Source organism: Anabas testudineus, chromosome 13, assembly GCF_900324465.2.
Source record: "Anabas testudineus chromosome 13, fAnaTes1.2, whole genome shotgun sequence".
NCBI lineage: Eukaryota > Metazoa > Chordata > Actinopteri > Anabantiformes > Anabantidae > Anabas > Anabas testudineus.
Window position 1 is genome coordinate 213,672 of NC_046622.1, and position 21,986 is coordinate 235,657.

Here is a 21,986-nt window from a genome sequence, read left to right on the forward strand (position 1 = left end):
AGTTTGGACAACATCCTCCTCTCAGCTACAACATGTAGAGCAGGGGTTGGGAACCTATGGCTCGCGAGCCAGGTGTGGCTCTTTTGATGATGGCATCTGGATCGCAGATAAAACAAAATATTCTCACTTGTTTTAATCCATCCATTGATTTTTCACTGCTCATGTCCTGTTCAGGGCTGCAGTTTGCTGCAGGTGCAATTGTCCGTTATTTTAATTGGATGATACTGGCCTATCAGTATCATCAGCTTTCCAGCTCATCTCCATCATAGTTCGGTTCTTCACGTCAACCCCCACTGCAATAAAAATGTATGTTATCACGTTATTATTTAATAGAACATAAATCTAATACTACACTGTAAAAAAAAAAAAGTCTGTGTAATTTACTGTAAAGTACCGGCAGCTGTGGTGGTGCCAGAATTCACTGAAAAAAATACGGTCAATCAAATAAGACAGTTGATTGGCAAAGATTTTACAGTCAATTACTTATGATAAATCCCAAATTGAACAGATAACTCCTTTGTAAATCAAGGTACAAAGTATGACTATTGAAAAGGAAAGATTGTGCCTTTAAGCATTCTGTGTTGATCTGATCCAATAACCTGTCACAAAGTAGTTTTAAGAGCTTGAAAAAACAGCACGTATTTTTGGGACAATGTACAGTGGAATTAACATCAGAGACATCATTTAAAAAAATTGGTCACTCGCCCAGGTTGATCAAGAGTAATGAGTCAGACATGACTGAAGATGGTTGGACGCTCAACATGGTTTAGAGTCTCTCATGAACGTGACATTCCATAAACTAGAACCTAAGATGTGTATTGTCATCATTTCTGCTAGAAGATTCCCAAAATGTCCATAAAGTGCACACTGTGGACTGACTGAAAACAGCTCTCTCCAGCCAGAAAACAGAAACAAAGCAAAATTAGATTGATGCAGCGACGAGCATTATACCCACACACATACCGTAAATGCAGCCGTAACTATACAAAGTTCCAATGAATTTTATGCAATAAAAAGTTCTCTGAAGTATAGTTTTGCAGGACAGGTTAATAATCTTTAGAGTATATGGGCAAAATATAGAATCTGACATATTCATCACCAAACTACGACCAGCATTACCAGCCTAAATACTCAGATATCTCCACTTAGGCAGTCAGACAATTCACAACTATGCTTTAGAGTTCTGGTTTCTTCTGTGTACAATGAAGCTGTTGTCTTCAATCTTTCTATTTTTGTTACACTAACATGAATGAGGGGGCCAATACCACAGCTTGCCTCTAATTTGTCTAAACATCACCGGTGTTTAAGTCACAAGGTTCACACTTGAATGAAGTCGCCTACAGACGTGGAATGATGTTCAGGAACTGGAACTTTGAACAGATGTCATCATTTGTGTTTGAAGAGTCACAAGTATGACGTGGACTGTCATGATCCTCCCTGCAGCAAGAAAACAGAAGCAAATGTTAGATTGATGCAGCGTTTAAGCATAATAACCCTAACCCCAACCTAAACACAGATATCTGATATATAGTTTTACAGGTCATATTTTTAATCAACATTATCAGCGTGAAACACAGACACTAACATATTTATCACTAAGTCATCAACAGTCACCTGAATACAAACATTCACTGAAGCAGTCAGAAAATCCACAGCCACATTCCAGAGTGCTGGTTTCTTCTGTGTATGATGAGGCTGTTTTCTTGAGGAACATAAACTGTGTGAAATTGAAACTGTGCTCGCATCTACAAATTGTTTGCAACACTAAACTATACCACAGCTTACCTCTAATTTGCCTTGACATCACTGGGGTTGACATGATGGAAGACAGACATGGAACGATGTTCTGAAACTGGAACAGTGAGCAGATGTTCAGCTTCCAGTAAAGGAAGATCTGACCTTGAAAACACCTTGAAAGCTCGGCCTTCTACAATCTGCTCCTTTAAGTGAACTATTAGCTCTATTGGCTCTTACAGTTTGACACAGGTGAACACACAATGCTACTGCGTCCCAACAGTAACACATTAAATATGAGCTATGAACGCTTCATGTCTACAAAATGTCTGGTTGCAACCAGCTTGAAGGTACTGTGAGTACTCACAGTACAGAGTACACAGTACAAAGTACATCATTGTACTACATAGGTACTCCCAGTGTGGGAAGTATCACTCCATCCCTGGTTTCTTCTCAGGTACAGGAAACTCAGCAGAGCCAGAGGACACCCAGTGATCCTGTGCTGCAAAACCTGGAACTAGGTTTCGATAAAACTGGATTCTGGAGTCTGTGAAAGACAATAACAGACAGGACGCACCTCAAGAGCGTTTTCCACATTTTATTTTTGTGTATCTGGAAACTAACGGTCAAGACCACAGGCTGACTCACTGGGAACCAGACTTCACCAGTCGCCCACTTTGCCCAGTAGGAAATCCAGAAAACCACCACAGTCTAATTATCTTACAGTCTTAAACCTCCTCAGTCATAACGACCTTTGACCTCAGTCTGCGGCTCCAAATTGGGGCCTGAGGACCAGCAGGGGACCTCAGCAAACAGGACTATTTTAGCATCTCTGTACTGTCTCAGTCCGGGTCCTGTTCCAGGCTGTGCCACCTCCACCGCTGCTGTCGGGTCAGCTGTGAGGACTTAAACCATTCCGCTCCACTGCAGCGAAGTGTACGCCACGGCTCCGTCCGTCCCTGGCGAGCACAGCAGGACGGTCTTCTTCACACTGGATCCCAGACGAGCCACAGCGAGGATGTCCAGCAGACAGACGGACTCGTTGAGAGACAGACAGACAGCGATGAAGTGTGCGTGGAACCGCAGCGGGTCACCTGGGGGAAGACACGACAGTCAGAGATGTTCAATTACCGAGTCTGGTTGTTTTCTGACCCAGAAACTGACCTGGATAGACCAGGAAGTCTCCTCCAAACTTCCCTGCAGATGTCAGGTAGAAACCCCGCCCCCTCAGGTCTCTGAATACCTGGTACCTGATGTCACGGCACGCCTCGTCTTGCTCTCTGAATGGCCAATCGGCCTGTAGGAAGGCCCGGGCCTCGGGGCAGTAGGTTAGTCCCGCCCGGGCCGTGCTCACCTGTATGGCCAGCGCCAGCTGAGGGAAAGTAAAGCTCTGGTCCAGGGCCCTGAGACGGCCATGCAGGACCTCATCAGACTCTTCACCTGAAGGGACCAGAACCAGGACTGTGGCGTCAGACCGCAACTACACCCTCAAGGGAAACATGGTCATTGTAACAGTCTCACCTGTTGAGGTCATAGCTCGGAACAGCGCTGACTTCCTGTCCTGCAGAGCGAGGATGCTCTGCTCCTCATAACTCCTCCTCTGCTCCTCCTCAAACTTCTCCACCCACCGGCAGAGCTCTGCTCCTCCTCCATCCTGCCAAGACCAACAGCAAATTGGTGGTCAGCAGCTGCTTAACTGACCTGGTCAGCGAACAGTTAACTGACCCGGTGTTCCAGATCTACGAGTGACCACTTTACTGATGACCTACTTCGTGTTGCTTGTTGCTGTTGGAAACTGGAAGAGAGCTCGTTATCTGTCCGTGTCAAAGCCGATTTAACTGGTTTTCATTATTTTATTAAAACACACACGTAGCTAAATAGTATTTTGACAGTAGCGACAAGTGTGTTACAAACACTCCTGTGTTACAGGATCCTGAGGACTGAGGAAATCTCTCTGTGACTTTCTTTGGTCTGTTTTCACTCAGACATCAAATCTGTGCGTTTCATCTTTGAAACACTGGTTAAGTCAGTGCTTCTCCATTTTCTGTTACGCCCCCTCCCAGGTAGAACTAAACATTCGCGCCCCCCCCACACAGTTAACAGTTTACCTAACCTACCGGTCTTTCCTCGTAGCCAAGCCGAACACTACATAACCTTCGTCATATTTCCTCGTCTTAGCTTTCAGCTGACTTTTATTTCTCTCATTACCTCTCTCTCTCTCTCTCTCTCTTTTCATCCCTGTTAAATTTTTTTTCTTGGTGTCTCTAGAGCAGGGGTGTCCAATCCAAGGGCCACTGTCCAGCTTGTTTTTCAACTAGCCTTGCACTTAAAGCTTCTGATTGGCTGAACACACCTGATCCAGGTAATCAGCAGTGGGTAAGGCAGAGATAGTTGGAAAACCAGCAGGATAGTGGCCCTCGAGGACCAGGATTGGACACCCCTGCTCTAGAGGGTTTGTTCACTACACTCCTTCACACCATAGAGCTAATACTCTCTGCGCACACTCTGACAATGAGAGCGTCACTGCCATCTACTGTGCTGGATGTGCAATTACACTTTATTCTAGTACGGACAAAAAGCATGTTTCCTGGGGTCACACGCGCCCCCCCCCCAGAACTGCACTATTTGAGAAGCACTGGGTTAAGTGAACAAATGTCAACTTCATTACATTAAAACAAATAGAAATAGTTTGTTGGGGATTCGAACCCGTGATCCAGCAGATGTTCAGCACTTGTTGTCTGTTTGTCCATGTTCATGTTCCAGACACACAGTGTCGGTGACCAGTTAAAGTGGTCACTCGTAGATCTGGAACACTGGTCAGCAGCCGATTAACTGACCTGGTCAGCGGCTGGTAAAGCAGCAGCAGCAGCGTGGTGCTCACTCAGCAGTCTCTCCTCCTCTGGCAGCAGCAGCAGGGGTCGGCCCAGACGTCCGTTCTGTCGGGGGGTCCGGGGAAGGGAACCCAGCAGAGCCCCCACCAGACCCCGAGACCGGACTGTCTTCAGGTCCTGAACTCTCCACAGCAGGGGGGCCGAGTCACACAGACTGACACCTACTGTAGGAAACAAGTCCTCGTCATGTGACTCGTCCATCACTAGGACCAAAACCAGCACCAGCACCTCTGGAAGACAGAAACCAGTCAGTCAAAGTTACAGCAGCTCGACCACGAACGGACCACTGAGGCTGGAAACCAGTAAAACCAGTCATGCTAAAGTGTTTAGGGTCATGATGGTGTGTTGTCTGCACAAGAACACACGGGGCTTCAAAACGTGCCCACTGCACCTGCGCAGTAACGGCTGATTAAATCAACAGCTAATTACAGCAGCCAGTCAGTAAGCACTTAACCAGTCAGTAAGCACTTAACCAGTCAGTAAGCACTTAACCAGTCAGTAAGCACTTAACCAGTCAGTAAGCACTTAACCAGCTTAACCAGTCAGTAACGTTTGAGTGTTAGCTTACCCTGCTCTGAATGCACGTGTTTCCTGTCACCACGTAAACCGACCGTTTCACTTCGTTCATTTAAAGTTCGACTAAAAGTCCGAACTACTAACGAACCAGGAACTACTAACGAACCAGGAACTACTAACGAACCAGGAACTACTAACTAACCAGGAACTACTAACGAACCAGGAACTAACCTGAGGGAAACTGAAACGTCACAACGCGGCGGCGTCTCCGCGTGTAGCGAGAAGCTGTGATTTTAACACCGACATGCCACGGCGGAGGTGGGGCGGGTGACAACGACAGACACCGCCCGCTCCGCTTCACCGCCGAAAAACGAGCGCCCACAGAAGAAAACATCATTAACCTATAGGAGCGCAGAGAATTTGATTGATAGCGGGATCAGCCAATGACAGGCTGCGAACCGTTCTAACTGAAGCTTTGCGTTTTTGATCCAACTTCATTTAATTATTTCTTTTGTCTCCAGTTTAAAGCAAACAATGAATCTGATGTTAAAAAAAGGAATACCATGTAAACACTTTAACGTTTGTGACATTTCAGTGCTACCGTTGACCGGTCATCAGTATCACAAACCACCTTTAAACTCGGATCAAATTTTACTCAATTCGACCTTTCACACACCTGATCTCTCTACGTTTAATCACCTGGTCTCTCTACGTTTAATCACCTGATCTCTCTACGTTTAATCACCTGTCCTGGTGTCAGATCAACTCATTAAAACAAGCCATGCAGAAAAAAAACGGAGGCAACTGGTGAAATCCTGGATTTAAAAACAAGCAGAAGCTGGACACCAGTGGGTCACTGCGAACACAGGTAAAATGAGCATGTTCTGTTCTCAGCAATGATAAACGATCGAAAACACACAGAGACTCGAATAGAAACTGTTTATTCAACTTTGATTTGAACTGAAATAACTTGATGTGTGAGGTGCAGAGGAGGCTTTTATTCTGAAAGGAACACTGTGAGAGGCTTCAGCAGCTGTACAGACGTTGTACAGATGTTGCACAGCAACAGGTCAATACACTCTTACACGCTATCATGTTTAACGTCACACACACTAGTTGATTCATGTTATTCGATGCTGAAAATGTAGAACTGCTCCTTTCAAAACCAACTGTTGTCATTTCCTTGTTTAATTGAACACACACCTAAACATCTTCCTACATGTCCCAGAATTCTCTGCCCCCTGCACACCTGTCTTCACCTATCCTCAGGAGGCGGGGTTTATCAGGTGTTCTGAGGTAAAGCAAAGCAGAGCAAAAGCATTCCAGCAGAGAAACCGATGCAGAACACATACTGCCCCTCCCCCTGTGTGTTTCTGTGAGAGACTGATGCATTATGGGATTTATAGGCATGTTCTGGAGCTTGGGTACCACCCCCTACTGTCTGATCTTGAGCTCCTGCAGCTCCTGCAGCAGCTGACCCTCCTTCTGGATCTTCTCCAGCTGCAGAAAGCAGAGAGTCCAGGTCAGTCAACCAGAATCTGACCGGGTTTAATTAATCAGCAATCAATAAATCAGTGAGATCTGATCATCTGTGATCAGTTTCTGTTCCTGTGGGTCTCATATTCTACAGGTTTCCTTTGATCGTCACTGTAAAACCAACTTAAACAAGCATTTGGCTCCTAAATCACTGATTTACTAATCCTCCTTTAAAAACAGAACCAGACCCAGACAGACACTGCAGCAGTGTGAATGCTGCTGGCTGACAATGGCCGTGTCAACCAGTTCTGGACTTGAAGATCAGTTACCTGGTTTTTCTGCAGGACTTTTCCAGAAGCCTGCTGCTCCTTCAGCTCCTCGATGGCTTTGAGTTTCTGAAACACACAAAAACACCACTGAGACTCAGAACATCACACACTCACACACACACACCCTCCACCAATCTGTTCGTCAGTTCGTTTTCACCTTCTTTAGGTTCTTGATCTTCTTGTCCGACTCCGGGTCACCACAGCTCGGCTCTGATTGACTGATGGTGACTGAGACCAGGTCAGATGGAGGCTCAGGTTCAGGCTTCGACTCCTGCAGAATCAAACGGTCAGACAAGCACGAGACACAGAACTGTTGTTAATACACTTTTACATTTCTTAGGTCACTTTGTTGTGTCCCTCTAAACACCTGAAAACCTGAACCTTACAATTGTTCATTCATTCATTCATTCTCATCCGCTTATCCGGGGCCGGGTCGCGGGGGAGCAGCTTAAGCAGAGATGCCCAGACTTCCCTCTCCCTAGACACCTCCTCCAGCTCTTCCGGGGGAACACCCAGGCCAGCCGAGAGAGTCCCTCCAACGTGTCCTGGGTCTTCCCCAGGGCCTCCTCCCGGTGGGACATGACCGGAAACCTCCCCTATGAGGCGTCCCGGGGGCATCCGAAACAGATGCCCAAGCCACCTCAACTGGCCCCTCTCGATGCAGAGGAGCAGCGGCTCTACTCCGAGCTCCTCCCGGGTGACCCTATCTCTAAGGGTGCACCCACCCACTCTGCGGAGGAAACTCATTTTGGCCGCTTGTATCTGCGACCTTGTCCTTTCGGTCATGACCTTTTTCACCATGACGGACCGGTACACCGACCGCATTACTGCTGCCAATGCACCAATCCGTCTGTCAATCTCACGCTCCCTTTTTCCCCTCACTCGTGAACAAGACCCCAAGATACTTAAACTCCTCCACTTGAGGGAGGATCTCCCCCCCAACCTGGAGGGTGCAAGCCACCTTTTTCCGGTTGAGAACCATGGCCTCGGACTTGGAGGTGCTGATTCTCATCCCGGCCCCTTCACACTCGGCTGCAAACTGCCCCAGTGCCTGCTGGAGGTCCCGGTCTGATGAGGCCAACAGGACAACATCATCTGCAAAAAGCAGAGATGAAATCCTGTGATCCCCAAACCGGATTCCCTCCGACCCCTGGCTGCACCTAGAAATCCTGTCCATAAAAATAATAACAGGATCGGTGACAAAGGGCAGCCCTGTCGGAGTCCAACATGCACTGGGAACAAGTCTGACTTACTACCGGCAATGCGAACCAAGCTCCTACTCCGGTCATACAAGGACCGAATGGCCCTTAACAAAGGGTCCCGAATCCCGTATTCCCGGAGTACCCCCCACAGGATGCCACGAGGGACACGGTCAAACGCTTTCTCCAAGTCCACAAAACACATGTAGACTGGATGGGCGAACTCCCATGAACCCTCGAGCACCCTAGCAAGAGTATGGAGCTGGTCCAGTGTTCTACGGCCAGGACGAAAACTGCATTGTTCCTCCTGGATCCGAGGTTCGACTAGCGGTGAAACTCCTGGTGCCTTGCCACCGAGGAGCTTACTGACTACCTCGGTGACTTCGACCAGGGAAATGGACGAATCAACCTCCGAGTCCCCAGCCTCTGCTTCCTCAACAGAAGGCGTGTCGACGGGGTTGAGGAGATCCTCAAAGTATTCCTTCCACCGTCCTACAATGTCCCCAGTCGAAGTCAGCAGCTCCCCACCTCCACTGTAAACAGTGTTGGCAGGAAACTGCTTTCCCCTTCTGAGGCCCCGGACGGTTTGCCAGAATTTCCTTGAGGCAGACCGATAGTCCTCCTCCATGGCCTCGCCGAACTTTTCCCAGGTGCGAGTTTTTGCCTCTGCGACCGCGCGGGCTGCGGCACGTTTGGCCTGCCGATACCCATCAGCTGCATCAGGAGTCCCACAGGCCAACCAGGCCTGATAAGACTCCTTCTTCAGCTTGACGGCTTCCCTTAATTCCGGTGTCCACCACCGGGTTCGGGGGTTGCCGCCGCGACAGGCACCAGAGACCCTACGGCCACAGCTCCGAACAGCCGCATTGACAATGGAGGTGGAAAACATGGTCCACTCGGACTCAATGTCTCCAGGCTCCCTCGGGACCTGATTGTAGCTCTCCCGGAGGTGGGACTTGAAGACCTCTCTGACAGAAGGTTCCACCAGACGTTCCCAACAGACCCTCACAATACGTTTGGGTCTGCCAGGTCTATCCAGCTCCCTCCTCCGCCAGAGACCTATCCCCTATCCGAAGGCGCAGGGAAACTACTCTCTCATCCACCGGGGAAAACTCCATCACATGGCAGCTGAGCAGGGGGGCTATAAGCAAGCCCACACCTGCCCACCGCCTCTCACCATGGGCAACTCCAGAGTAGAAGAGAGTCCAGCCTCTCAAGGAGTTGTGTTCCAGAGCCCAGACTATGTGTGGAAGTGAGCCTGACTATCTCTAGCGGGTACCTATTACAATTGGTTTATTAAAAAAGACTGATGAGGTTGGTGAGATCAGAGGCTGTCAACAACCTGGTCAACAACCTGGTCAACAACCTGGTCAACAACCTGGTCAACAACCTGGTCAACAACCTGGTCAACAACCTGGTCAACAACCAACAACCTGGTCAAGAACCAGGTCAAGAAGTAGGTTCACAACCAACAACCAGATCAACAACCAGGTCGACAACCAACAACCAGATCAACAACCAGGTCGACAACCAACAACCAGATCAACAACCAGGTTAACAACCTGGTTACATTAATTAACCATTATTACTTTATTTATGTCAATTTAGACTTGAATAAAATCAGAACTTGTGAAACTCAATAACATCTCGAGTTTCTGAACTGCCACTCAATCCACATTGTAAATGAAGTTGAAGGCTTTTTGAGGAGACATCCAGACTCTGGACTGGAGTCCGACCTCAACTCACCTGTTTAGCAGCTTTCTTTGCTTCTCGTTTCTTCTGATTCTTCAGAGCTGATTTAGACAAACTCCTCTCACCAGAAACACCTGGACGCAGGTTCTGAGGAGGCTCGTCCTCGTGCTGACAGACAGGTGGATAGGGAGACGGGGGAGAGAGAGACAGATGGACAGGGAGATGGGGAGAGAGGGACAGAGAGGGGGAGAGAGAGACAGACATTTAATGTAATGAATCTGTCTCCCCCCTTTTAAACCCTCCTGGTGGTTCCGGTTCTTTCCAGTTCTTCCACCTGTCTTGTTGTTTTCTCTGTGAACCAACTGGATCCAGTTTTTTATCAACGCGGCTCCACAGATCAGAGTCCAGTTCAGGCTTCAATGAACAGGTCTCATTAAACCCGAACATCCCTGTTCTGCTATTTTACATAAATAACATTAAATTTTCCAATCGCTGGGCTTCGGGCTAAAACCTGCTGGAACACAGTTAAACGTATTTGCTTCCACTAACGCTGCCATTACTGTGGACCCAGTAAATCAGTTCAGCAGTGTTTCCTCACCAGTTTGGAGCTGGGCGTGGCTGGCAGGTGTCTCAGCGCAGGTGGGCGGTAGGCCTGTGTGGTCTGGGCCTGTGTGCTCCCTAGCTCACTAGGTACTGCTTGGTACTTCACTGCTCGCTCAGGAAAGCTACGTTCAGGGAACAACTGCCAGCGAACCTCCCACAGCTCCGACCCGGCTGCCACGTCCCACTTGTGCAGCACAGAGCCGGTGTAGTGCCAGATCTTATATCCGTTACTGACCCGCAGCCGAGGGGAACAGGTAGCCGTGACCACGTGCTCGCCATCAGGACACCAGGAGAAGTGTGTGGCATCTGGAGCCTCAGGTTTGGACACCTGGAAGACACAAAGGTAACCAAAAGGTTTCCCCACTACGTCAGTGACAGTGACCTGGTTTAGTCTATAACACAGGTCAGGTCCATAAATATTTAGACAATGTTTGGCTCCAGCACAGTAGATTTAAAATTGAACAGTGTGGATCACACCTGTCTATGAGACAGCTGACCATTAGTCACTGTCCTACAGTCATCCAAGTAGGCAGGACAGGATCTATTTTGGCTCAATCACTGGTCCTTTACTATTTTTAGTATGTCATTTCTCTCTCCTGTAGATGTGTTTCCTCCTCTCTGTCTCCCTCTCTCTGTTCTCATCTGCAGGTATCCTCCTCCTTGAAACTGTATATCTCCACAGTCCAGTTGAGTTCTGATGTTATGAGTCGTTTCTGTGATTGGTTCCTTGCATCAATCAATAACTTTATTATTATATTACATAATTATTTTTGTAGCAGCATCGTTGCACGACACAGAGAAAACAGACACAGTCAAAATAGAGTACAGAGAGACATCGAGACATCACAGTGCCAGGATAACTCTCTCTCTGAACGTGAGCAAAACCAAAGAACTCGTAGTGGAAGAGACAGCAGCTGCCCTCATGATCAATGGGACCCCACAGGGGGCCAGCTGGGAGTGAAGCTCTCCTAGGACCAGGTGAGTCAAGCCAGGAAAACACTGTACCATCACTTTCATCACTGTCTTCTGTACTGTACTAATCGCTGAGGGTAGAAAAGAGTGTTTGTATCTGTTGGTTTTGGCTCGTAGCTGCTAAAAAGAACCAGAAGGCAGAACCAGGAACTCAGAGTGTGTCAGAGCTGTCAGACAAGATGGACTGGACTAGACTTTGTTTAGCAGCTGCTTCCTATGGCTGCCTAATGGAGCTCCAGTGATTTCTAATGATCTTCTATTACTAATTAGATTTCATCATTCTACAGGTATAACAGTGTGGTTGCTTGCTCCTGAGTTGTGGTTTTGTGCAGAGACTGTGAATTTAACAAAGTCAGGATCCTTCATTTCCTATTTTAGTGTAATTCCTCTACAGCTGTTTGCAGATGACACCCCACTGTTTCTTTCAAACGATTTAACATCCCCAGTTTGTTGTGTACTGCTGTAGGTCGACAGCAACATGCTTCTGTTGCTGTTGTTAACTTTTAAATCTGTAAAAAAATGTCTTTAATAAATAAAAATAAGAAAATTCCATTTAACTGCTGATTTTCACACTCACCTGTTTATACTTCTTCACATCCCAGACCTCCATCTGACCCCGCAGGTTCCCAAATCCAGCCAGGACCAGGATGTGGCCCTGAGGACTGCGCACAGGAAAAACTATACAGTCACCTTAACATCCAACAGCAGGTTTAAGGCTCTGAAGACCACTAACATGATGCCCGTCATTTCGCAAAGTCACATCTGTGGATCTTCAGGTATAATCTACACGTACCACTGTAAACACCAAATATTCCTTAATCGCGTCTTCTGGCTCATTAATTATACACTGATGTACATTTGAAACTAAATCTACAACACATTCAAGTGAAAAGCCGTTAATACCTAAAGAAAATATTCGGGCAATAGCTCTGAATGGTACCTCATACTTCTTTGGTATCACCTCCATCAAGGTTCCCAGCAATCTCAAAGTCAAAATATCTTAGCTGCAGGGTTTGAAAAAAGGACAGGTGCGTCCTCACCTGTAGTAGGCTGCGTTTCGTGGTCCAGTTCCGAAGTCAAACACTGGGTCACATTTGAGGTTATAGATGGTGGCTTTGGCCGGCATGAAGCCGTACACCACACAGAACTCTGCAGAGTTAGGACTCCAGGCTACGTCGTAAATCGGCCCGTTCTTCGCTGTTTCAACACAGACAGAAAAGAGTTTGTGAAACAGTGAGAAGCGTCGTCGTGTCTTCAGAGAAAGTTTCCGTATTAGTGACTTGTGAGAAACCATGTTGTTCACTTAGTGTGAAACGGTGTCTTCACCCACATCTACATGAATACATTTCAGTTTAGGTCCTTTGTAACCTGACAAAGCCCTCCCCCCCAGTCACAAATCCCCATGCACTCTGTACTCACGGAGCTGAACCAGGGCGGTCTCTCCATTAACAGCGAGGTAATGCAGCGTCTGCTCTCCATAATAAGAAGCTCCGGTTTTATCCACTTCGGTGCTGGCTGTCACCAGAACGGCTGAAGCTGAGACAGACAGAGGTTTAAAGGAAGAGGGTGAAGTTATACTCAGTTTCTGGTCTGGACTGTGGTTCTCTAAGCTCCTGAACATTGTTGGTCTTTAACCTTTCTTGTTCCACTGCATGGTGACTCTGTCTGCCTTGAAGAAGCTCTTGTTGGCGAGTGCTGCACTTGGCCCCCCCAGCACAGGGTACTGATACAGACGAACAAATGATGGGGCTCCTTTACTGCCCGGGACATAGACCGCAACCTGGAAGGGACAAACAGGGCAAGTGGGACCAGGGTCGGTGTTTCAACCGTCTGATCGCTGTTGGTTCAAGGCTGTGGATACTCACCTTGCTGGGCTGACCTCCAGGGGACAACTCAAAGTCCGACACCTTCTGCATGTGAAGCTTGTTAGCGATGGTGTCTGAGGAGACAAAGTGCTGAGTTGGTTCTAAATACACTCGTTTGTTTCTTCAGATGTTCTCTACTTGTACTGATGCCGTAGGTAATAATGTGTTGAAAACTCGTGGCCCAGGAGCCCACACAGCACTCTGTGGGTTTTCTCTAACATGAGGACATCGTGTTTAGGATGTGTGGCTAAATCTGGTTTCTCACTGAAGTCGTTGTTCTCGAAGAAGTGCAGCTCATTGTTGACGCTTCTCACACAGATCTTCTCGTCTTCAGACCAGCTGGGACACCTGCACAACATCACACAGTGAGAGTCCACAGTTCTGTAGCCTGAGGAACCACATACTGAGCACAGTACTACCACTCTGTGGGCGGGGGGCTGCAACAGAATCCGATGTCTTCACAGTATGAAAACTGATTTGTCAGTATTATCACTAGAATGGACTTTGATAACATAAAGCACCCAGAACAATATTCTGTGTGTTCATTTTCATATAATTAGATTTTTATTAGTCTGCAGAATTTGACTGTTCTGATTCTTCTTTTCTCCATGGACTGGACTCAGAATGACTTTGCTGCTGATTTACTGACTGAACACACTGAAATTACATTTTCTGATCCACATTAAAGATCATGGTTGATTAACGTCAGTCATTTATCAAGTGAGGTACAAAGCTAAATATCTAAGTCAAGGAGGAAAACATTAAGGTTCAGAGTTCAGCACGCGCTACGAAAACCATTAACTTTACTGCATGGTACACTGTGAAACCAGGATACTGCTGCAACCCTGCTGAACAGATCAGAGTGGTTCTGTGGATCCACACAGGATCCGGTGTGTTTGCTGACACAGACCAGGAGTCGACCTTCTTCTGAAACAGAGCCTTGATCAGCTGACTGCTCTGTAGGTCCCAGAGCTGGAGGTTCGCGTCCCCCTGAGGACTGTCCTGACTCTCTGCAACACACACAGTCGTGTCTCACTATACTTGTAAGACACTTATTGACATAATGCATTCCCTAGCACCTTATCCTAACACTAACCAGAACCTCTTTCTAACCCTAAAACCTGGTCTTAACCCCGAAAATTCTCAAGTTAAACTTAAACAAACAAAAACAGCATTTAACCATTGTCCACATGAGTAATAAAGACCCGCACAGGAACCAGACGGTTTAGTTTCTGATCTGATCTAATTAATTATGAGAATCTCAGTTCAGTTCTTTTTTTCCATGACTGTGTAGCACATTAGGTTTTTGGAATATCCTGATAATTTGGTTTCAGTAACCTATGCTACGTCGAGTGCTGTGACAGAAACCAGGATCCTGTGGCCTGTACAAACCTGATCCAGGTTTCTGATCCTTCGCTGAGGCTGAGCAATTAAATCAGAACTGCAGAAACCAGATTCCGTCCAGACCATATGAACAGGGACACGAATAAAAACCTTGAACTACTGTTCAAAAGTCCAGACTGATCAGAAACACAGTGCCGATACTGTTCATGCTGTAAACAACTCACAGTTGGAAACAGCAGGATCTACACAGAAATCAGTCCTGTGGTCCAAAGTCACTCATTTTTGTTTCACCTTTATCGTTTGAAAATCAACTGATAATTAAAAATCTCCTTCTGCAGTTTTATCAGCTCGCGTGGAAACAAACGTCTGAGCGGTTTCTGTCCTGTTGTGTCTCTGTCTCGACTCTTACTGGTGTACGGCTGCCAGGTGACCAGGACGTTGTTGAGAGGAGAAAACTCCAGTAGTGTGGTTTTTGGCAGGTCAAAGGTGGACACCACAGAGCCGTCAGAACATTTCACCACAGAGACACTGACGAAAGATAGACAGATAATGTCACTGGGGTGTGTATGCTGTCGTCATGTGAAGCATCTTAAAAATTACTTGACCTACATAAAACGTACCTGTGTCCGTTGCACCAGCTGAACAACGTCCCGTCTCTGCTGAAGGTGAAACACCTGCTTAGCCGAGAGTCTCTGATACAAAAACACACAGAACTTTGTTAGATTCACATCACACAGCTGCAAATCTCAAATCATCTGTTGGGAAGATTATCAGAGATTCCATTTCCACAATAAAAGCCTTAGTTTACTTCACCTTTACAGAACTCATATTTAGTTTCTGGTCACATAAAACCAACAAAGCAGCAGATATTCACAGTTTGGAGCTAAGAAATGTTTTTCATCTTTTATCAAAACTATTGCTGATTTTCTTTTAACTGAACACTTCTCAGACCAGACCACAGTATCAGGGTTAACCTCTCTTATACACACATGACTGTATCAGCACACTTGAAAATCATTGTATCTTGAAATTTTCAGATGACACAGTGACATTCAGCCTGCCGAACAATGAACGATGATGTCGTCTCATGGTCCTGTGGCGGATGAATTCTTCTGAATCCTTCCCTGAGTTGAATGTAACTAAAACTAATAACGTGTATATTAACTTTAGTTGTAATGGTTCTGTCAGCACTGTAATAAATGTCCAGGCTGTAGAAATGGTAGAATCTTTTAAATACCTGGGCACCATAACTGACAAACTGTCAATTGAACAAAATAAAAACAAGCTGCACAAAAAAATGAATTAACGACTTTTCGGTCAATGAAGGCTGAACAAGTTTCAGGTTGACAGAACCCTGATGAGATTGTTTCCCAGAGCTTTCATTGAATGTGTTCTTACATTTACTTGTATGTGTTGGTCTGGCTCAGTGCTGGGTAAAGTTAGTAGTAAATCACTGGAACTCCATTAAGCAGCCTGTCTGACCTCCATAGGAAGCAGGTGCTGAACAAAGTCCAGTGGATCCTGTCTCACAGGTCCATCTCCTACACTCTGAGCTCCATGTTCTGCCTTCTGGTTCCATCTTTAGCAGACATGATCCAGAACCAACAGATATAAACAATCTTTTCTACCCTCCGCAATCATTACGGTGAACTCAGAGAGAAAACGGTGATGAAGGTGCCCCTCCCCTCCCAGCCCCACCTCCCACTATGTACTCTATGTGTCTGTTTCATGTGCTGCTAAAAAAATAATTGCTCCTCAGGGACAATAAAGTTATTAATTGATTAGTTGTTTTTTCCCCCCATTCTGCTGTTCATCACATGATGAGGACAAGAAAAATCCTAATGAATGAATAATGGTTTCCTTCTTGTATTCTGCTGGGAAACATTAAAAATGTAAAATGTAAAAAGTCTGTAGACCAAACAGACTCTTTGTTCTGTCTCATAGTAGCATTTGATCTCAGAAACACGGTCTGCTCATCACAAGGACAGGGATCATCATCATCATGCTGACTCATCCTGATCGGATGCGTCGTCCCAGATTCGGTCTGTGTGTTTACCTGTGAAAGGCTGAGTGTGGTTCACACTTGGGAGGACCACAGAGCAGAGACGTTCCGTCTGATCCACGCACTGAAACAAGAAAAGCACATTTTTCTTAGGAACAGCAGAAAGTTTGTTTCTGCTTTGACACTGCTTTATCATCAGAGATTGAAACAAGCAGGTTTCACATGATCCAAAGTGAAACCAGGACCCACAAAGTCAATTATAAGGTTGCAAAATACAAAGGAGCATCTTAAAACTGAGCTCTGAATGTTAAAAAGGTCAATGCCACTTGGACTATTCTGCCACTCCTTTAGGAATGGTATGTTCCGATCAGACCAGCTGTAGGGGACAGTTTCCCTGAGTTCATCAAGTTCATTCTAACTGTGGTTGTGAGTCCATCGAAATGTAAGTCAGTCATTAGAGTTTGTCATGTATATTTTTGTTTCTCTTATTGATATTATAGCCTTTCGTTGTTCGCTTTCCTGTTTCTGCTAAATTGGACCAAGGGTTAAGGGTCATTTATCTTTGGTAACCTGCATTTCTTCGAGTCTGCATTTTACAGTGCTTTAATTTGATACATATATTCTGAATGTATGTGTTGAGTTGAGTTATGGTTTGTACTACTACCAAGTACTCACGTCAAAGAAATCGTCCGATTTTAAAATAAATTCAGAAAAACTTGTGTGATGTTGTGGCCCAAATATCATAATGAAATTAATTCATTTTTGTGTCGGTGTTAACCCGCGGATGCACCTGACACATAAAAATATATAGAAGACGTTTCCGGTACCAACAAATGTGACCGTTTGATTCGGCATGGATAAAACGTTTCTAACAACTATTCTGCGTTTGCTTTTAACAGATTCTTTCCAGCTCATCGCTTTCTCTCATTGCTCTGAGCTAGTAGGCGATGTGAGGGAGCTGACAGCATGATTGGGATTTATTTTAAGATTTCTCTTACTGGATTGCTTTATTTAGATTTTTTTAAACTCCGAATTAATTTCAACATTCTACTGATTGTAATGAGCGTGTATACTTTATTTTTAGACACATATACAGATGCCAACGACAAAATATGGAAAAATGCCCTATTTTACACTGTGTCTGGCCTGCTATTAATTCTATCTAAAAGAACGGAAGATCATCCGGTTTGCTGACATTTCAGTGTCTGCTGTCGGGTTTTCAGTCAACAGCAGCGACTCAGTAACACGTCGGTGTAAATATTCAAAAAACAGATAAGAACAAAGTTGAACGAAAACTGAAATTACCCACCTGCTAACAGCGGGACTGGCGGCGCCATGTTTACGTGTGGCGGAAGAAGAAACGCCGTTACCCGGAAATGCGTAAGAGCAAAAAGAGGCGGGATTCTTAATGCCACATCAGCATACAATGTTTTTTTAATCAAACACGTTTTTTGAAAACATCGTTAAATTATTAATTCTGCCATCAAATCTGACCAAGGCATCAGAAATAACACGAACTGTTTTCAATCAAAAATAAATTTTGAATAAAGTTTTTTTTACCAGTTTTTATTTTAGTTTAGTTTGTAATTTCGTCAAGAAGTCAGAAAGCGACGGAAGGCACAACCACTTCCGCTTTCAAAATCAGAGATCATGTGAGGGTCCAAAACAAAAACTTTAGTTTTTTAATTATTATCACTAGTAGTAGTAGTAGTAGTAGTAGTAATAGTAGTACATCAAAATAAAACTAACACAGTCATGCGAAAACAGTCTCCGCAAACATAATTAAAATTCTATTTTATCTTAAACATATAAACCGTGGTTAATCGCACTGATATAAATCTATCTACATTTGTATGTATAAAACATTCAAAATGAGAGTTAAGACTATACAAAAAAAATGAAGAAAAAAAATTAAAGAAGAAAAACATGAATGCATTACTCCTGAGTGACAGATAAAATGAGCACATATGTTAACGTTATTATATATATTATTAACTCATGAGTTATAAAGAAAAATATTACACCTGTAGGACAGAAGTAAACAGGACAACAGCCGATCATTTTATGTTGAAAGGGCGAGCAGGAAGTTTTATTTTGACACCCGGTAACTTTACGAGGCTCTCTATTGTTCCTGTGGGGGCGGGGCGTAGGCGGGGCTTCATGGTTTTGAGGACGTAGACAAATTCGAGGATCAGTGCGTCATCACACGGAGGAAGCAGCACGGAGACACGAAGAGAGGCTCCAGAGACCGAATAAAACCGAATAAAACCCCAGCAAGGTACCCGCAGCTACACCCGACAACAAGACAACATGGTGGCCAAGCAGAGGATCCGCATGGCGAACGAGAAACACAGCAAGAACATCACACAGCGAGGAAACGTCGCCAAGTCAACGGTGAGTTTAGCAACAGCTGGAGAGCTGCTTCTGCTTCTCAGCAGAAACTGGTGAAAACCGCTGAAAACCAGCAGGTGGGACACAGGTGGGACACAGGTGGGACACAGGTGGGACACAGGTAACGTCCACGTGAAGGTGAGGAGGCTTCTTCTGATTCTGGACCAGTTAGGAGCCTGAAAAACCAGCTCAGTCCAGTCAAACCCAGGACACGTCGAAGTTCAGCTCGCTGAAATTAGGAACTTCCATTGAAAAGAAGCTGATTTTAAATCGGTGGACTCTCTGTTTACTTAGTTTTTTCCATCACCTATCACTTCAGTAATCGATCATCAGTAGTCGTGATAAAGCCTGAATAATATTATTCCTGGTTGGAATAAATGAAGCAGAAACTAATAATGTGTTGATGAGCTTTAAAGTGATTGATCAGAACTTAATGGAAATCTCCAATGTGACCTCATCACCTAGTTTTTTTACAACTCAGCCAAAAACGTTTGTTTAGTGTTGTAAAATAAATGATATTAATCAATCAATGTATCTATTGATCTTTTCCCAATGATCAATCAGTTTGAACAAATCTGTAAAGCCAGAGAAACCAACAGTAACCTGTTGATGTGGAAGTAAAATGAAATGATGACCTGAATGTTGACTTCAGTTTATTGTGTGTCTCAGAGGAACCTGGTCGAGGACAAAGGCGTGGGCCCCTGGCTGCTCGCTCTCTTCGTCTTCGTCGTCTGTGGATCAGGTGAGTCTTCCTTGTCTTCCTCGTCTTTCTCTGACATCCACAGTGAAACCACATCCTGTCACACGCCGCTCACGCTCTGCTTTTACTGAAACTTCAGCCGAAGATTTAGTTTCATCAACACTATTGTTATTCTTTATTGATTTTATTGACTTTAGGTTTTTGTTTTGTTTTTTTTTTTGTTCAATAAACTAGGAATAAAAACCGTCTCACTGTCCAACAATCGGACGTCAGAGCTTCAACAACAGCAAAAGGAAACTGAAATAAAGTTAATAAAACAACTCCAGTAGAAGTAACGGCACAAAATTCCAAGCAAAATATCGACAAATAATTCATCATTCAGTTTCCTACTTAATAAATCCCTGAAACTAGAAATTAGAGAATAAACCCATTTTAAAACCAATTGGAATTCCAAACGATTTTACAATAACACTTAAGTTAAATAAATAGTTGTTGGTTTTATGATTCTTGACTCGGTTATTATTTATTTGTTGTTGTGGTTGATTCTTTTCGTCTAATTTTCAATTAACTAATTTGTCAGAAAATCAGTAAACTCAGTTTGATAACATTTTTTAAGAATAATGTTTATATGAATCTGCTGGAAGTTAAATCTGTACAAGAATCACAACAAGGAAACAGTTAGGTAAGTCACAGCTGGGATTTAAACCCTGGTCTCCCACATGGAGGACGGCGATGTTACCACTACACTGTCCAGCAGCAGGTTACTAAACGTGTAATCTATTGTAAATGTACGAACATGATGTCGCCATGTTCTGGGAGTTAATCTGAGCATGCTCAGAGCTGACAAAGACCAGCTGGTGAACAGAGGGCTCACTCAGTTTGTCCAGCAGTCAGAGCTGAGACGTGCTGACCATCACTCAGCTGGTTGGATCATTTCCTGGGGGTCAGTAGAAAATGGTAGAAAGATGAAAGAACTGCAGGAGGAGGAAACTTGTTCCTGTTTGAATCTCACGTTTTCCTCTTCTGGTCTATGCAGCCATTTTCCAGATCATCCAGAGCATCAGGATGGGCATGTAGAGTGACATCACAACAGGGGGCAGGACTTCGATGGCGAGCAGCAGATGACATCACCATCAGAGCCATCGTGTTCCCACACCAGACTAAACCAACCTAAACATTCCTGAACTGATGCTGAACCAGCCCCTTCACCTGTGCAGCCCCCCTCCAGCATTTAGTCCAGTCCTCAGTTGACTTAACGGCTGCTGCCCATCGACCTTGTCGCTCTGTATCTCTGCCTGTTAAACAAACACGTGCCTTTCTCTGTTTGCCTGTTCTTTAACTCCGCCCCCCATATCAATGCGGGGGGGGGGGTCATAGTCCAACATGCTCCTGTAAACTGTTCCAGTTTTAGCTGAGACCAAAATGACGTTTCTGACGTTCCCAAACTTTTTTTTCCCCAAACGAGTCCAGACGTTTTTCCCCAGTATTTTTTCCACTGTCACATTCCAGCTGTGAGTCTGTCCTGATCCGATCTGGTCTCTGTCCTGGTCCTGGTGCTCAGTGGAAATAAGACGAAAGTCTTTTGAATCAGAAGGTTTGCAGGTTCTGACAGGTGTGCCTGCACTGTGTGCAGCTTCACCTGAACAATCGTGTTTTCAGAATAAAGTTGGAAGATGGATGTCATGTTTGTGTTTCTGTTTTTGGGGGTTCAGACCTGCAGACCTGGTCTGCAGACTGGTGGGGGACTTGGAACCTGGAACCCCTGGTCCAGTCCTGGTTCTCGGTGTTGAAGCAGGAATGTCAGGTTGGTAGTTTGACTCCACCAAACTCCATTTATAAATCACACGGTCTATTGTTGAGTTTTAAAATAAAGATCTGTGTTTTTTTCTTCTTGGATCTGTTTTAGTATCAGAACACGTGTTTTCTGTTTTGGGATTCAGAATCCAGTTGGTCCACTTTTCTGTTTCACTGTGACTAACAGTTGATGCAGCGACTCGGTTTCTCCTCACGGTGGCGCCGTTTGGGTAGAAACAGTAGTGTTAGAGGACTATGAGGATAAAGGTCAGAACTGAAAAAACACCAGTGTCTCTTAACTCATCACTAATAAGTTTAATTATTTAATTATTTCTTTTTAGTACCAAAATTCTGCAGATAATTTGATTGGTATGGTCTGGAGCTGAAGAACCAGATCTGGAGTCCCTGTGTACACAGTGCTGCACCCAGACAGAAAACAGCAGAAAACCAAAAAGACTCTACACAGTGATTTCTGGTT

At 45.1% G+C, this 21,986-nt stretch overlaps 3 protein-coding genes across 3 annotated transcripts; 1 reads left to right on the top strand and 2 right to left on the bottom strand.

Annotated features, from left to right (window-relative positions):
- Positions 1-2,314: 2,314 nt before the first annotated feature.
- Positions 2,315-5,421, bottom strand: tsen34 (TSEN34 tRNA splicing endonuclease subunit). The gene is made up of 6 exons (XM_026371430.1): positions 5,362-5,421; positions 5,194-5,325; positions 4,572-4,855; positions 3,256-3,388; positions 2,899-3,174; positions 2,315-2,828 (listed from the first exon to the last, which is right to left on the bottom strand). Exons 3-6 carry the CDS (start codon positions 4,824-4,826, stop codon positions 2,641-2,643), a joined length of 852 nt encoding a protein of 283 aa, XP_026227215.1. The 5' UTR covers positions 4,827-4,855; positions 5,194-5,325; positions 5,362-5,421; the 3' UTR covers positions 2,315-2,640.
- A 645-nt stretch (positions 5,422-6,066) lies between these two features.
- eif2a (eukaryotic translation initiation factor 2A) lies at positions 6,067-17,998 on the bottom strand. The gene is made up of 16 exons (XM_026371417.1): positions 17,933-17,998; positions 16,678-16,747; positions 15,242-15,313; positions 15,031-15,149; positions 14,188-14,287; positions 13,543-13,625; positions 13,278-13,351; positions 13,048-13,192; positions 12,832-12,948; positions 12,453-12,609; positions 11,990-12,074; positions 10,436-10,768; positions 9,892-10,005; positions 7,104-7,217; positions 6,947-7,012; positions 6,067-6,641 (listed from the first exon to the last, which is right to left on the bottom strand). Exons 1-16 carry the CDS (start codon positions 17,958-17,960, stop codon positions 6,576-6,578), a joined length of 1,743 nt encoding a protein of 580 aa, XP_026227202.1. The 5' UTR covers positions 17,961-17,998; the 3' UTR covers positions 6,067-6,575.
- Positions 17,999-18,798: 800 nt separating this feature from the next.
- Positions 18,799-21,397, top strand: serp1 (stress-associated endoplasmic reticulum protein 1). The gene is made up of 3 exons (XM_026363607.1): positions 18,799-19,017; positions 19,684-19,756; positions 20,751-21,397. The coding sequence occupies exons 1-3, from the start codon at positions 18,934-18,936 to the stop codon at positions 20,789-20,791; spliced, it is 198 nt and encodes a 65-aa protein (XP_026219392.1). The 5' UTR covers positions 18,799-18,933; the 3' UTR covers positions 20,792-21,397.
- Positions 21,398-21,986: the final 589 nt, after the last annotated feature.